Source organism: Eutrigla gurnardus (assembly GCF_963514095.1).
Source record: "Eutrigla gurnardus genome assembly, chromosome: 23".
Classification (NCBI taxonomy): domain Eukaryota; kingdom Metazoa; phylum Chordata; class Actinopteri; order Perciformes; family Triglidae; genus Eutrigla; species Eutrigla gurnardus.
In genome coordinates, this window is record NC_139934.1 from 2,865,878 (window position 1) to 2,884,397 (window position 18,520).

An 18,520-nucleotide genomic window follows, 5' to 3' on the forward strand; every position below is an offset into this window, starting at 1 on the left:
GAGGGAAGAAAGGAGGGAGGGGGAGGAGGGAGGGATGGACAGATGGAGGAGTGGGACCCCAGAGACGTGTCATTCATCACACCACCATGCAGTCTGCACTCGTTCACCCGCTCTCGCTCTCTGCAGCTCTTCCTCCTCCATGTTTTTATTTCCCTTCATTCATTCATCCTCCGTCTCTCATCCCTCCATCCTTCCCTCCACTTGTTTCTCCTCAACTCCTCAATCTCTCTTTACACCATCTTTTGCTCTCCCCCTCCCTCCCTCCCTCTCTCTCTTTGGCACTCGTTTTTAGGTTTCACCATCTCCTCCGGCATCATCCCTCCTTTCTTCTTCCCTCCATTTACACGTTCAGAGCCAGAAAAAAATCCTCTTTTTCTTCTGTTTCTAGACCACATGAGTCCAGAGACCAGACCAGACTATGTGGAGGAACCAGAGACTGTCTGTGGTCCCCCAGAGGTCTAGATAGTAGCTCACATTAGTCCAGAGACCAGACCAGACTATGTGGAGGAACCAGAGACTGTCTGTGGTCCAAACAACAAGGTCTCTGCTGTATTTATGTCTAGATGACCTTATATGGAGTGTTGATGGAGCAGCTACAATGTTAGCGTAGCCTAGCACCATCAACCAGACTCCATTCAGAAAACCAGCGTTTTAACAGGAGTTATCTTGTGGTCTTGCAGACAGACCTAACAAAGCATGACTCAGCACTTTTTACTGATCACCATCATGATGGAGTTATTTCAGCATCCTTTTCATCTGCTTATTGATATTAAATCACAGATCAATACGTTATTTTGTGGGTTCCTGGTGGATCTGGGACTTCAACGTGTACAAAGCAGCAATAGTGAAACTTAATCCCATTAGATGAGATTAACTGCTCCTTTAATAATCTCTTAAAACATGAATTCTTCTTCTTGACGATCATTAAAAGTAGGAGGAGTCGGGGTTAGACCGGTCTCTGGTCTCTTACCGGTGTGGGACAGCAGGTTGGGGGACAGCAGGCCTGGGAGACCCGGGTGCATCAGCCGGGGGCTTTCCTGGATCCCGGCCCCAGAACAACGCTTGGGAGGACGGCCCGGTCGAGAGCTGGAGGGGAGACAGGCAGGCAGACAGACAGACACATTAATCACTGTGACACAGAAGTGGATCGGCTGCTAGGAGACGGTTTCCATGGCGGTTGACTGACTGATCTCGTCTTTCAGTGTTTCCGGTGCTGAAAGGGAGTTTTCTGAATATTTTACACAATAAAACAAAACAATATTTACATTTTTTTTATGTTTTATCATATTTTAAAGATTTCTAAATTCCTTGCTACAGTTACCAACGAACGGCTTTTATTTTGAAGAAGCCACGAGCAGGAAATAACAGAATCTAACTCAATATGAGTCAATAAATGATCAGTTTGAGTCAGAGGGAGGATTAGCATCGACGGGTGCTAAACATGCTAACGCTGATGTAAACTGGTGTCTCACACTCCCAATAATACGTGTTCTACATGTACGACACACACACACACACACTCACACACACGGCTGTATTATGCATGTGCACGTCGGCATAAATAAACACACGCAAACGATACAGTGACAGCACATGTGCAACTAAACATAAAGGAAGGCACACACACACTCACACACACATACACACACACACACACACTCATACACACACACACACACACACTCATATACACACACACACACACACAGAAGGTGTGCATGCAGGCCAACTCTCTGCAGGGTGGCTAAGTAACAGATGGCCGTCCAAAGTCATTTACACCTAGAGAGAGTGAGAGGGAGAGAGAGAGAGAGAGAGGGAGAGAGAGAGCTGTACTTCATCAGTGTCGTCGGATGAAAATAGAAAAGTAGAAACCAGAATTCATCTCTAAAACACAAGAATATCCAGCGACTTCACTACGTTGAACTCTGCTAGCGTACGTTAGCCTGTCCGACTAGCAAGCTCGCCATCTTGGTTTCCGTGAAAACATTTTCACACACATTCATGTACGCATCACAGACATCCATCATCAGGATCGTTCAGCACCACGGACAGCAAAAACCCAACTATAAAACTAAAACTATAAACTATAAAACACGTGTTTTTTCATTATGGTTAGGCACCATTAAATCATCACATGTGCTTTTCTTTACATCTTTACAAATCTTTCTTTACAGCTTTATGTTTCTTTCTTTACATCTTTACGAATCTTTCTTTACATCTTTATGTCTTTCTTTACATCTTCATGTCTCTTTCTTTACATCTTTACAAATCTTTCTTTACATCTTTATGTCTTTCTTTACATCTTTATGTCTCTTTCTTTACATCTTTATGAATCTTTCTTTAAATCTTTACGTCTCTTTCTTTACATCTTTACGAATCTTTCTTTACATCTTTATGTCTTTCTTTACATCTTTATGTCTCTTTCTTTACATCTTTACGAATCTTTCTTTACATCTTTATGTCTTTCTTTACATCTTTACGTCTCTTTCTTTACATCTTTACGAATCTTTCTTTACATCTTTATGTCTTTCTTTACATCTTTATGTCTCTTTCTTTACATCTTTACGAATATTTCTTTACATCTTTATGTCTTTCTTTACATCTTTATGTCTTTCTTTACATCTTGATGTCTCTTTCTTTACATCTTTATGTCTTTCTTTACATCTTTATGTCTCTTTCTTTACATCTTTATGAATCTTTCTTTACATCTTTACGTCTCTTTCTTTACATCTTTACGAATCTTTCTTTACATCTTTATGTCTTTCTTTACATCTTTATGTCTTTCTTTACATCTTTATGTCTCTTTCTTTACATCTTTACGAATCTTTCTTTACATCTTTATGTCTCTTTCTTTACATCTTTACGAATCTTTCTTTACATCTTTATGTCTTTCTTTACATCTTTACGTCTCTTTCTTTACATCTTTACGAATCTTTCTTTACATCTTTATGTCTTTCTTTACATCTTTATGTCTCTTTCTTTACATCTTTACGAATCTTTCTTTACATCTTTATGTCTCTTTCTTTACATCTTTACAAATCTTTCTTTACATCTTTACGTCTCTTTCTTTACATCTTTATGTCTTTCTTTACATCTTTATGTCTCTTTCTTTACATCTTTACGTCTCTTTCTTTACATCTTTACGTCTCTTTCTTTACATCTTTATGTCTCTTTCTTTACATCTTTACGTCTCTTTCTTTACATCTTTATGTCTTTCTTTACATCTTTACGAATCTTTCTTTACATCTTTCTTTACATCGTTACGAATCTTTCTTTACATCTTTCTTTACATCTTTACGTCTCTTTCTTTACATCAACACTCTTTTATAAAACTGTGAAAGAACACATTACACATACACTTCATAGTTTTACTGTTTTAGTTTTTTGTTGCAATTTACTTTACAATTTACTTCCACTTTTGTAAATTAATATTTATTCTATAATTCACCGGTGTCAGTATCACTTTGTATATTAAGGATATTTATTACTGTTTTTAAACGTTATTCTCGTTTTTTATTGTTCTTCTGTTGTAATTTTGAAAAGTTCGGGATTAATAACGTTATCTTTTCTTTACGTTCGTCACAGTTAAAATCTGTTTCCATCGCACTTTTGCCTTTACGGAACATTTCCCCGTCTGTAAACAGGTGGACGGCGACAGTAGAACGGGCGTAGCAACTGTTGCTAAGGAGGAGGGGTCAGGAGAGGGGTCAGTCATCGCCATCCAATCAGAGCTTTCCAGGAACAACGTGGGAATACGAGATGCATCCCGGCGGGACAACGAGGTGTAAAGAGAGAAAACGTTTTCAGGGGTGTGATCGTTTACGTGAGAAAAAGACACACACACACACACACAAACACACAAATACACACACACACAAACACACATTAAGGACGGGAGAGAGAGAGAGAGAGAGAGAGGCAGAGGAGCATGAAGAAATGAAAACATGAACCTTCACTTTTCCTCTGAACTCTGCTTCACCTCTCCTTCTCCTGCACTCACAAACACACACCTGTACGACACACACACATGCACACGCACGCACGCACGCACGCACACACACACACACACACACACACACACACACACACACACACACACACACACACACACACACAGGTGTTTGCATTCAAACCTTCAAGTCTTTCCATCAACAAACCCCCTCGCTACCTTTCAACTCCCACATACACACTCACAATGGATCCATGTTACAGGACCAGGTGTGTGTGTGTGTGTGTGTGTGTGTTCGTTCATCTGCATCCAGCCATGTGTACGCAACATTAAGTTGTGTGTGTGTGTAAAGGACACATGATATCGCCTTCTCATTAGCCCTACAGTTCTTTGTTCAGAGTAAAAACTGCAGTGTGTGTGTGAGAGAGAGAGAGAGAGAGAGAGAGAGAGAGTGTGTGTGTGTGTGTGTGTGTGTGTGTGTGTGTGTGTGTGTGTGAGAGAGAGAGAGAGAGAGAGAGAGAGAGTGTGTGTGTCCCGTAGGGTTGCCATATGTTGGGCATTAATCCTCGTCAACGGTCCACTCTCTTTACCGCACCGAGCACAGGAACAAAGAGCAGGTCACACACACACACACACTCTCAAACACACACACACACACACACACTCTCAAAGACACACAAACACACACACACACACTCTCAAACACACACACACACACACACACTGACCTACATTTGTACATTAACCCTTCACCTCGACTACATTCGGACCCTTAAATAGAAACGAATCCTCCGGCTCCTCGTACGTGAGGCAGGTAGGCCGCCGCTGACCTTTGACCTCCCTGCTCTCACACATTTAAGGCACCTGTGAGCCAGAACCAGAACCTAGATGGACCAGAACTTAAATGGACCAGAACCTTGATGGACCCCTAAGACGAGACACCCTGCCTTCTGGCTCAGCAGTCCAGTAAACGGACCGCATGGACCCGCCGGTCTAGCTCCGCCCCCCCAGGTACTTGAGCTCTGTGATGATGTCACTCGTGGTGTAGATCTACGAGGAGCTGCTTGTTAACAGCTGAATGACACCAGATAAAGGTCTATAAGGGTCCGAGTGTTTCGGGACGTGGATCAATCCGACATCGTCCATCGGGTCCGGAGACGCAGACAGACGCTCGCACTAATGATGTAATAACGCCTCATAATTAACGAGGCGAGGATTTATCCACGCTAATTAAGAAAACAGACACGGCAGCTTCCCAACGTTTGCTGCTCCTGTTATTTATTTGTTTTCTGATGACCTTTAATTGGCAAACAACAACAACAACCTGCCATGAAAACAGGAAGCTGACACACACTCACACTAACACACACTCACTCACACACACACACACACACACACACACACACACACACACACTCACACACACACTCTCACACTCACACACACACACACACACACTCACACACGCAATGATCTGACGAGCCACCTTGAAGTAAGTCTTCCCACTTTGACACACACGCACCCTCGCCTGTCCTCCCAAATGGCCGTTTCTATGGCGACGGAGCCTTGATCAATACTCCGTCATTGGCTCTGATGGCCGGTCAGGGTCGGTCACACACACACACACACACACACACACAAACAGGCATGGCGGTGAATAAGCACGGACTCGCTAACTCGTTTGACAGATTGATTTAGATCAGAACGTGCAGAGGTCACACACACACTCTAACACACACACACACTCTAACACACACACACACACTCTAACACACACACATACACTCTAACACACACACTCTCTAACACATACACACACACGGTGCAGTTTATCAAAGCCTGCTGTGGTCAATACGAGGGGTAGAGTGAGGGGTCAACCCTCTTTAGCTGGAATCTTTCATCTTTTCTTTTATCTCTCCATCAGTGTGTTCTTCTTCTCTCCTTGTTATTGTTGCTCCTCGGTTCCTCCTCCTCCTCGTTTTCTTCTTCTCTCCTTGTTATTGTTGCTCCTCGGTTCCTCCTCCTTGTTTTCTTCTTCTCTCCTTGTTATTGTTGCTCCTCGGTTCCTCCTCCTCCTTGTTTTATTCTTCTCTCCTTGTTATTGTTGCTCCTCGGTTCCTCCTCCTCCTCGTTTTCTTCTTCTCTCCTTGTTATTGTTGCTCCTTGGTTCCTCATCCTCGTTTTCTTCTTCTCTCCTTGTTATTGTTGCTCCTCGGTTCCTCCTCCTCCTCGTTTTCTTCTTCTCTCCTTGTTATTGTTGCACCTCGGTTCCTCCTCCTCCTCGTTTTCTTCTTCTCTCCTTGTTATTGTTGCTCCTCGGTTCCTCCTCCTCCTTGTTTTATTCTATTCTCCTTGTTATTGTTGCTCCTCGGTTCCTCCTCCTCCTCGTTTTCTTCTTCTCTCCTTGTTATTGTTGCTCCTCGGTTCCTCCTCCTCCTCGTTTTCTTCTTCTCTCCTTGTTATTGTTGCTCCTCGGTTCCTCATCCTCGTTTTCTTCTTCTCTCCTTGTTATTGTTGCTCCTCGGTTCCTCCTCCTCCTCCTCGTTTTCTTCTTCTTCTCTGGCTCCATTAATCTACTCATCTCTCCATCCGTCTCCCCCGTCTCCCGTCTCACTCCCCCTTTCATCTTCTGTCCTCCCCCGACTTCAGGTCAAATGATCATGTCGCTCCTGTCTGTCTGTCTTTCCTCCTGTCTTTACATCTCTACCTCTCTTTCTTTACATCTTTCTTTACATCTCTACCTCTCTTTCTTTACATCTTTCTTTACATCTCTACCTCTCTTTCTTTACATCTTTACGTCTTTTTTTTACATCTCTACCTCTCTTTCTTTACATCTTTACGTCTTTCTTTACATCTTTATGTCTCTTTCTTTACATCTTTACGTCTCTTTCTTTACATCTTTACATCTCTTTCTTTACATCTTTACGTCTTTCTTTACATCTCTACGTCTCTTTCTTTACATCTTTACGTCTCTTTCTTTACATCTTTATGTCTCTTTCTTTACATCTTTACGTCTCTTTCTTTACATCTTTACATCTCTTTCTTTACATCTTTACGTCTTTCTTTACATCTCTACGTCTCTTTCTTTACATCTTTACGTCTCTTTCTTTACATCTTTATGTCTCTTTCTTTACATCTTTACGTCTCTTTCTTTACATCTTTACGTCTTTTTTTTACATCTTTACGTCTCTTTCTTTACATCTTTACGTCTTTCTTTACATCTTTATGTCTCTTTCTTTACATCTTTACATCTCTTTCTTTACATCTTTACGTCTTTCTTTACATCTCTACGTCTCTTTCTTTACATCTTTACGTCTCTTTCTTTACATCTTTATGTCTCTTTCTTTACATCTTTACGTCTCTTTCTTTACATCTTTATGTCTCTTTCTTTACATCTTTATGTCTCTTTCTTTACATCTCTACCTCTCTTTCTTTACATCTTTATGTCTCTTTCTTTACATCTCTTTCTTTACATCTCTACGTCTCTTTCTTACCATCTTTATGTCTCTTTCTTTACATCTTTACGTCTCTTTCTTTACATCTCTACCTCTCTTTCTTTACCTCGATACGTATCTTTCTCTACGTCTTTCTGATGTTATTTAAATGTCTTTTTGTTGCTTTCTTTACATCTGACATCTCTTTCTTTCTATCTTTCCATCGCTTTATTTACATCTTTCTCACTTTCTTTCTGTTTTTGTCTATTTCCGTCTCTCCTTACATCCTCCCGTCTGTCTGGACCTCCTCCCTCCCGTCTCTGTTCTGTCTCCCCCTCACTTCTCACCCATCATAAATCGTGTCAGACGTTCACCCCCCTCCCCTCCATCCCTCTCTTTACTCTTTGTTTGTAGCAGAAAAAGAAGAACAATCTATTCTTTTTAAAGAGACACCAGAGAAATGGGATATATGTCTACACACACACTCTCACACACACACACACACACACTCACACACACACACACACACACACACACACACGGGGGCATCATAATCATGGACGCTCACGGACTCACGGATTGAACGAGAGACAAACAGAGAAGAAGAGAGAGAGAGATGGATGTTTACTTTCCTCCGAGCTTCCGCCTCTTTGATTGGACAGATGAATGACTTCATTGTGTGTGTGTGTGTGTGTGTGTGTGTGTGTGTGTGTGTGTGTGTGTGTGTGTGTGTGTGTGTGTGTGTGTGTGTGTGTGTGTTTCCTCTTCTTTCTGACAGGAAGGAGGAAGATGGAGAGAAGAGGAGATGAGTAGAAATAGACAGATATAAAGGGAGACAATAATAAGTATTGATTGATGAGGGAAGTAGAGCGAAAATAATAAGGGAGGAGGAAAAAAATCACCTTAAAACGCAGAAAACAGGAAAACCATATTGATTAACCGATGACACCTCTCTCTCTCTCTCCATCCCTCCGTCGTGTTTCTCATCGTCGTCCGTCCACGTATCAATCTACACTTCCATCCCTCCGTTTACTCCGTCCATCAATCAGCATCCATTAATCTCACTATTAGATTCAGTCATCTCAAGATTATTTCTTCATTCAATTCATTTACAAAAAAATTAAAATCCTTGTTAGGCTGAAGAACAATATTACGTCTTTGTTGTTATTATTGTTTAGTAATATTTTAATGTAACAGGAAATAGAGATCATTAATCTGATCACGCTGTAATCAATCAGCATGTTTTACCGTCGACAACGCTGTCAATCATCAATCATGCTATCCAAATGACTCCGTCCTCCACCCTTCCCCCCGTATATATATATATATATATACAATATATGTGTGTATATATACATATATACACACATATATATACACATATAGAGCATCCATCCATCCATATTTGCATCGGTCTCTCTGGAGGAACAGGTGTGCTACGGGAGCAGAGACAAAAACACTCCTGCATTTTTAACCAGCAGCTATTAAATATTAACCAGCACACACACACTCACACACACACACACACACTCACACACACACTCACACACACACACAGAGGGGTGACACACAATCGCTGACGAGACAAGTTATACAGGTCGATGGGCTAACGTGTGTCTGCATGTCTGCATGAGAGAGAGTGTGTGTGTGTGTGTGTGTGTGTGTGTGTGTGTGTGTGTGTGTGTGTGATGGCTTTAAGCGTCATTACCTTACTTCCTAGGCATGTGGGCAAACACACACACACACACACACACACACACACTCTGGGATAATTCATACACGGTGCTCTCACATGTTAGCATTTAAGAGGTAAAACTATAACAGACTCCATGTTCTCCCTCCCCCCTCCTCCCCCCTCCTCCCCCTCCTCCCCCCTCCCTTTGAAGTGCTCCATAACAAACTATAACAACAGGAAGTTTTCAATGCGCCACATTGAGAAGGAATGTCACATATGGTATCAGGGAGGAGGGGGGAGGAGGGGAGGGAGGAGGAGGGAGGGGGGAGGGAGATAATAAAATACCATATTATAGAATACATACCACCCTGCTGTGAAATAGAAACATTAACGCGGTGCGACCCGGCCGGTGACCTTCGGCTGACGTGGAACGTGAAGCGTCGTTTATCTCCACGGCAACGACCGCGACGCTACGACGGCCGTATACAAACGCGTCGGAGCGTTAACGAGCTGCGATGTCGGTGAACAGTAACGTGGCGATAAACAGCTTCGGACGCGGCTACGTCCTGGAACGGAACCCTCTGGAACTACGATAATCCAGGCTCCGCTGAGTCAGCAGGTTAGCATTCATGACCTGCGCTAGCTCAGAATGCTAATGAGGAAGTTTACGACCAAATAAGTCAATCAATGAACGCAACAAACAACAACACGTTACTATATACCGATTATACTAGTATACTCACTAAATACCAGGATGTTAGCAGAGTACTAAGTTTACTACTTCCCACTGTGCTGTGATTGGCTCATTCTACCATGCTGTGATTGGCTAGTACTGTGCTGTGATTGGCTCATTCTACCATGCTGTGATTGGCTAGTACTGTGCTGTGATTGGCTCGTTCTACTGTGCTGTGTGTCACTGTTCAGAGGAGAAACATGAGAACGATGAAGATGAGAGAGGAGGAGGAGGGATGAAAGTAATGAGGAGAGACGTGTGACACATGAACGAGGGAGGGGGAGGAGGAGGGAGGGAGGGGGAGGAGGTGAAAATGAAGGAGGGCAGTAAAGGAGGACTTGCCCCAAACATTCAATCAATTTCATCCCTTTTCTCTCCTCCCTTCCTCTCTTAACTGTACTTCATTTTCTTCCTCACCCCCGTCCATCTCTCCCTCATCTTCCTCCACCTGTCCTTCCTCCCTCTCTCCCCCTCTCTCCCTCCATCAATCTCTCTCTCCCTCTCCCTCTCTCTCTGCAGTTAAGTCAGTGTAATGTAAATGATGTGCCATCGATCGCCCCTGACAGTGCAAGGACGCTCACCTCTCCTCCTCCTCTCCTCCTCTTCATCGTCCTGTCATCTCTCTCTTTCACACCCTCCCTCCCTCCCTCTCTCTCTCCCTCCTCTAACATCTTTTATCTCTCTCTCTCTCTCTCTGTCTTTGCATGTCTCTCCTTCTCTCGCCCACGCCTGTCATCTTTCATCTCTCTCCCTTCGTTTTACTCTCTCTCTCTTTCACCGTCCATCATTTATGTCTCTCTCTCTCTCTCTCTCTCTCTCTCTCTCTCTTCCTTCCTCTTTCTTCCCCTCTCTACCTCTCTCTGCATTGTTTCCTACGAGCATCTGCTCTCTCTCTTCCTACCTATACCATCTTTTATCTCGGCCTCTCTTCATTTCGCCTCCTCTCTCTCTCTCTCTCTCTCTCTCTCTCTCTGCTGGCCACCAGGGGGCGACTCCTCTCTGGTTGTATAGAAGTCTATGAGAAAATGGTCCTACTTCTCTCTGCTGGCCACCAGGGGGCGACTCCTCTCTGGTTGTATAGAAGTCTATGAGAAAATGGTCCTACTTCTCTCTGCTGGCCACCAGGGGGCGACTCCTCTCTGGTTGTATAGAAGTCTATGAGAAAATGGTCCTACTTCTCTCTTGATGTATTATCTCAGTAAACATTGTAAACATGAGTTTATGGTCTCAATCTCTAGTTTCAAGTCTTCTTCAATCCAGCAGGATGTAGCGTACGAGATTAGCGGCCAAAGCTAACGCCTACTAGGGTACGATTCTGCAAACTGTCTTTTTAAATTTCTATTTACTCGTGAAGTTCAGTTTCAGCAACAAACAAGATTTCAACAAATATTAAATAATCACGTGAAATGTTCACGGTCACGGAGATCGACCATCACCCTGTTTTGTCTGATTAACAGCAAGGCCCATAATTAATAAATATATATAAAATGTAATAATAATTAAAAATGTGTCATTTAATCACAAAATAAAAGGACTTACATGATAATAAAAATAAGAATATTGTAATTAAACTTAGACATAACCACTAATAAATAAATAAATAATAAGATTCTAATCATGTCGGCTGGTTTTTATTAATTCGATTTCTTCTTATTTTCCGACGCGTCGTCCTCTGTTCTCTCCTCCCTCCTTCTTCCCTTTCTCCTTATCCAAATAGAGGACATGGACAATCCAATAAACGCCCACGCTCTCAACAGCTGGAGTGTGTGTGTGTGTGTGTGTGTGTGTGTCTGTCTGTCTGTGAAGCGACGAGTCAGCAGAAAGCAAGGATGACACCCTCAGAGCCGGACAGGAATGTCACAGGAAAGAGAGAGAGAGAGAGAGAGAGAGAGGGAGGAAGAAGAAGAAAACTCTGGGGACTTAGAATGACACATGCAGTATTACTCACCGTCCACCATCACACACACACACACACACACACACACAAACAAGTACACAAGGACACCAGAAACCCGCCTCACTTCCTCCCGTTTTACAACCTCAAACACGGAGCAAGAAAATGAAGCTTTTCAACGTGGTGACATCATCAGATCTCTGAAATAAACCCTTCTATCCGTCACTCTCGCTGCGACGCTTTTACCAAATATTACCGAAAGAAAACGCTAATTGATGCGTGACTTCATCTGGTCGGTCCCAATCTCTAGTCTTCTTCAGTGCTTTAGGGGGCGGGGCTTACCTGCTGATTGACAGGTCCATTTAGAGTCCACCAGACCAGAAAGCAGGGGATGCTTTAGGGGGCGGGGCTTAGCTGCTGATTGACAGGTCGCTACCAATGCTATTTAGCTACTAAGATGACTTCAACACTTAGCTGTAAAGTTGACCTTGAATCATGAAGCTAACTTTGTTAGCAGCTTCACACCAGAGGTCTACCCGTCCTTCCACTTCTCACCACACGGGGGCAGCAGAGATACTTTCTCCAATGGATTGTCAGCGTGAAGCGTTCGAGTGTGAACTAAAACCCCGTTTGACACGTAAACAGGTTTTTTGGGGGGTTTAAATTGAACTGCACATGCTCTAAATCCAACACACACACACACATACACACACACACACACACACACACTCACACACACACACACAGTCAGAAGGTAAGCCTGGATCCTACAGTAAGTCCAGTTTTATGACTAGTGTATAACACCAACAGCTGAATCAATATTAGTTTACACTGGGTCACAGTGGACACACACACACACACACACACACACAGCTCTTTCCTTTCATAAACACATACACACTGAATCTCCCAGAATACATTATTATTGCAGATTTACATGCACACGTATATCAGCTTTTATTCTATTACTCCATTGCGGTAGGTCAGTTGACCATGTAAGGAAACACACACACACACACAGACCTCGTGTGAGTGTGATAATGTAATAAAACACACACATACATGGCGAGGTGTGTGTGTGATAACACTAATGTAATAAAACACACACACACGGAGGTGGTTATTATAAAAAATGATTAACATTCAAAGAGTTGTAAAGTTTTACAGTGATGAACGAACACATCGGCTTTATTAACCGCCGACTGTCCTCGTTCCCACACACACACACACACACACACTTTTATAACAGCTTCATGGCGACAAAGTGTCTTTAAGTCGAGTTTCGTAGACGGACAACGGAGAGACAAAGCTCCCAGGTTTACAGACGTAGAGTCGTGCTAGCTATCCGATCAAGTAGTTCCTATTTTTACACTCCATTCATCACTTTGAGTCATCGTTTTAAAAATAAAAGGTTAAACAGTCAGCTGTTCGTTGTTGTTGGTTAGCGGCTAGTTAGCGGCTAGTTAGCGGTTAGCGTCTAGTTAGCCGCTAGTTAGCGGCTCAGCTTCAGGACGGAAAGTAAAGCCGTTACAAACTGCAGCTAGAGGAGCAGATTATTGATTATCGTCACGGTCGTATTGTTCTGTCTCTGTACTGTCTGACATTTGGAACTACAGCTCCCATGATTCATGGGGTCTTTGGCAGATGACAACAGGTAGCATCCTGCGCTACATGTTTTTGTGTGGGCTGTGATCTCAGGCAACTTACATACATGTTATAGCAGTACAATAAAAAAATAAGAAGTGCTAAATATGTGTACGAACTTAGTTTTATACGTGTAAATTCAAACTAATAAATTCATTTAAGCAACAAAACATAAAACACATTTTTCTGAATGCAGATGTATTTGCAGTGCAGCGGGACATTATGCTCCAAAACACAATCTACTTAATGCAAAACGACACGTTTCTGCCATCAGGGATTCAGCAGGTCTCAAACCAGCGGCGTTGTCATCCCGCATTACAGGACGTCAGGTGAGCTGGAGCATGCTGGGACGGGGGGGAGGGGTTCCAGATAGTCATGAAAACAGGACTTTCACCCAGGAGACCGATGTTAGAGTCCCGTTAGAAACATGTAGGTCACTCGTGTGGTTTTGTTTCACATTCAGAGCCATTTAACTTTAAACTGGGATGTTTTTTACTAAAATGAACAAAAACTATAGACCAGGAGGGACCAGAAGAGACCAGGAGAGACCAACAGGAACCAGGAGAGACCAGGAGAGACCAACAGGAACCAGGAGAGACCAGAAGAACAAGTTGTTACTGTGATATGATATCAAGCTCATTGAGCTTCAGTCATCTGAAACCATCCGCAAGTCTCAATTAGCAGATGAATACCTGACCTTTGACCTGTGACCTTTTGACAACCGAGATCCGATCGGTTCATCTTTGAAAGTTCAGGCGGTTCTGAGAGATCAAGTTTTTCATTTGCTCCAGCGTTGCACCAGATGAATGAACGCTGATGATGTCACTCTGACTGTACGAGTCACACGTGTGAGGTCACCGGTGTTTCCAGTAAATAGACGCAGAAAAACACAAACCTGTTTGTGTTTGTTTTCAATCAAAGCGTTCCAGTTCCACGAGTCAGCATTTAGTCTTCCGTTGATAATCGCTGACTCATCATTTCCCTGGTTTTGTTGCATTTTTAGGAATTCAGTTGCCGTTTATTGTTAGGGCTGTAAAAACACAATTATTAATACTTAATAATAACACTATGAATAATAGCAATATTAATAATATAATAACAATAATAATATTCATAATAATAATACTGTTCATAAAATAATATCATTATTAACAATAATATTAACATGCTGTTGGTGAATAATAAGGCTACTTATGTACTGTATGTCGTCTACAGCATGAAGGGGGGGGGGGGGGGGGCAGAAGAATGTGGATTTTGTAGGTCACCCCAAACAATGAACTACACACACACACACACACACACACACACGCTAACCAGCAACCGTCCCATTAGAAAAACACACTCACACAGGTGCATACATTCAAGCCCACATGTTCACACACACACACACACACACACACACACACACACACACACACACACACAAGAAGAGATCAAGACAGAGTTTACACGAACAGCGAGGCCTCGTGGTATTTGTTGGCCTCAAGTGGGTCACACACACACACACACACACTCACACACAGACACACACACACTCACACACAGACACACACACACACACACACACACAGGACAAATAATCATGCAGCTTTCATCCTCCGAGGCAGGAAATGCTGCTTTTAAGCTCCGTGTGTGTTTGAGTTAAAAGAGCTGCACACAGACACACACACACACACACACTCACACACTCACACACACACACATTCCTTCGCTCTCTTTACGTACACATTACTGAGAAAAAAATAAAAAAGTCCCAAATGCTCCAAAAACTACAAACATGGCTGAGATTTGACAAATCCTGAAAGAATCCAAACAACAACAGTGGAAAGATTTCATCTCTCACACACAAGGAGGAGGAGGAAGAGGAAGAGGAGGAAGAGTTAATGAGACAGATGAAGATAGAAGAGAGAAATACAACGTTACAAACTAATGAACCAGAGGAAGTTAAAAAGAAACTAAGAAATGAAAAGTAAAGGGGGAGGAGGGGGGTCACGAGGGAGTCAAAATGTCTGAAGAAGAAAAGAAGACGGAGATGTTTTGAAGGGCGAGAGGAACATCTGTGAGGAGGAGGAAGAGGATGAAGAGGAGAAACACTGTGACTAATATAAAATAAGAAAACAAAACTCCAACAAAAGAAAATCCGTCGTAAATCTTTTTCCACTTTCTCTCCCACAAAAAAGGTCAAAGGTCGCCGGTGTCGAGATAACAGCTAAAAACAACAAAAACCCAAAAAGTGGACGTACGCCGCCCCACACCCCCGAGCATGATGGGAAAATAACTCTTTTCTTGACTTATAAAAACGCTGCTTGTATAATAATCTTATCGGACGTTTCCGCTAACGTCATCGTGTTTACGCAGTGATATTTTAGCAACGAGCTAAAATGAAGTCAACGTTAAAAACGTCCCCGTCGGAGCCGGAGACTATATCAGGATTTGTTTGATGGTTTCAGAGCACATTTTAGTCTCGGCCTGTGACCCGGACGAGAGAAAACACTCCAGATAATAGACGGGGGTCTATTTCAGTCCTGAACCAGCAGTGAAGGCCGGGGAGACTCTGCTTTCAGAAAGATGTTACACGTCCGTTAAACGGTTTTAAATTAGACAGTCTGTGTAGTTTTATTTTATATATATATTGGTTTTTATTACATTGGTTTGTTCAATTCATATTTCTTTAGTTGGAAACTAAATGAACGCTGTCCACGCCGTCTTTCACATCTCGGAGAGGAATAAAAGCAGAATGCATAAATTAAACCGGCATTCCTCAGGGATCCTGATGAAGACCCTTTGACATTGAGATACGTTTGTGTTTCACTTTTTATGTCTCGTTCACTTTCACATTAAAAACGTTCTCAAACTTTGCGTTTCTCTTATCGTATGAAGCCGAGCTGTCGGCGAAAGGAAAACAAAAAAAACAGGCCGACGCGGAAAAACACAAAAGAACAAAAAAAAAAAAGTTTGAACCGGGATCCACCCGATCCGAGTGTTTGTCCGTCCATCTCGGTGTCCATCAGTGTGTGTGTAGCAGTATTGTTGATGTTAACACAACCTCAGACAGACTGATAATAGAGCAGCTGGAGCATGAAATCACATAGAAAGACAGAGAGACACAGAGATAGAGAGAGAGAGAGAGAGAGCGAAACGGGACGAGAGACAGAGAGCGTCCATGAGGAGAGAGAGAAAGACAAGACGATAAAGAAACAAACGTGGAGAAAAACTCAAAGACAGAAGACAAAAATAAAAGAAGTGATGAGAGAGAGAGAGAGGGTGAAGGGGGGGTGCTGGAAAGGGGGAGAGAGTATGACACAGGGTCACTATGTGAGAGAGAGAGAGTGAGGGCGAGCAAGATGAAGAGAAGAAGTGGGGGAGGGGGAGACAGAGAGAAAGAAACAGACACCAAATTCATTGTTTTCATTGTCTAATTCGAACCACGGCGAGGGAGGGGGGAGGAGGGGGAGGCAACATGAGACGGGCGAGAGACAGATTCACACACATTCCTGCCTCACGCTGAAGTGTGAGACCGAAAAAAACACAAAAAAAACTTCCTCCGGTTCATCTCGGGAGCAGCTGAGATCCTCCGATGATTCCGAGTGTTTACGTACGCTGATGATTCAATTATATCCGCATTAAAGCACTGATGTCGCGTAAACACCTTAACCAGCTTATCTGATTGGATTTAAAGCGGCACTCCGGCAGCCAGAAATCAGACTTTTCAGCTACAAACAAAACACAATAAAATGTTCGTCCTCGGGCGACTTTTTAAACGAGGAAACACGTCATTGTTTTCATTGTTTTCATACGATTACAGAAACGTTTGAGAAGTTTTTAACGTGAACGTGAAAGTGACATAAAAGGTGAAACACAAACGTATCTCAATGTCAAAGGGTCTTCATCAGGATCCCTGAGGAATGCCGGTTTAATTTATGCAACAAACCAATGTATTAAATAATATGTCTGGTGGTGTGTAGTCCTGGATCAGGGTTTACTGTGATCCTGGTGGTGTGTAGTCCTGGATCAGGGTTTACTGTGATCCTGGTGGTGTGTAGTCCTGGATCAGGGTTTACTGTGATCCTGGTGGTGTGTAGTCCTGGATCGGGGTTTACTGTGATCCTGGTGGTGTGTAGTCCTGGATCAGGGTTTACTGTGATCCTGGTGGTGTGTAGTCCTGGATCGGGGTTTACTGTGATCCTGGTGCTGTGTAGTCCTGGATCAGGGTTTACTGTGATCCTGGTGGTGTGTAGTCCTGGATCAGGGTTTACTGTGATCCTGGTGGTGTGTAGTCCTGGATCAGGGTTTACTGTGATCCTGGTGGTGCGTAGTCCTGGATCAGGGTTTACTGTGATCCTGGTGGTGTGTAGTCCTGGATCAGGGTTTAGTGTGATCCTGGTGGTGTGTAGTCCTGGATCAGGGTTTACTGTGATCCTGGTGGTGCGTAGTCCTGGATCAGGGTTTAGTGTGATCCTGGTGGTGTGTAGTCCTGGATCAGGGTTTAGTGTGATCCTGGTGGTGTGTAGTCCTGGATCAGAGTGCGTTGACTCGGTTTAAGAATGAAGGCTGGATTTCTTCCAGCATGTTGACGCTGCTGTTTAATGACTTCCTGTTGTACGTTCTCACAATCACACACTCACTGGTGTAAACCAGGAGGTCACTGCCTCAACGCGCACTACAGGGTCACACCGTCACCATGGAAACCACTGTAGCCGGGGTCACACCGTCACCTGTCACTATGAAAACCCCACAATAAGAATAAGAATAATAATATGACACGTCTGTCACTAAAACATCGTCTCAGCCGATAAAAGCTACAAGAAAACACGTCGACAGGAACGAGAAACATTAAACAGCAGAATCATATAATTTAATTGTGACCAAATAAAATAAAAATATTACATTAAAATTCAGAGTCTGGGTGTCCTTTTCTAACAGAACACACACACACACACACACACACACACATAAACACACACGCTGTAGTTGTTGCTTACATAGACGCTCTCTCTGTCCTGTAAACTGCAATAAACCCAAACACACACACAGACACACCGTAAATCTCACCATAATACGCCCTCTGAGTGTGTGTGTGTGTGTGAGTGTGTGTGTGTGTGTGTGTGTGTGTGTGTGAGTGTGTGTGTGTGTGTGTGTGTGAGTGTGTGTGTGTGTGTTTTATAGGTGTTGTAAATTTGGCTGCCGGCGT

General features: G+C 43.0%; 1 protein-coding gene across 2 annotated transcripts in view; it reads right to left on the bottom strand.

Annotated features, from left to right (window-relative positions):
* Positions 1 to 18,520, bottom strand: part of dachb (dachshund b) — a 58,388-nt gene that overhangs the window by 27,033 nt on the left and 12,835 nt on the right. For both annotated transcript variants that reach the window (XR_014596535.1, XM_084002393.1), the window contains exon 2: positions 971 to 1,086. Coding sequence is in view for 1 of the 2 variants with exons in the window: in XM_084002393.1 (XP_083858519.1) it covers positions 971 to 1,086 (116 nt within the window). In the remaining variant the exon portion in view is untranslated. The remainder of the gene's footprint in view (positions 1 to 970; positions 1,087 to 18,520) is intronic.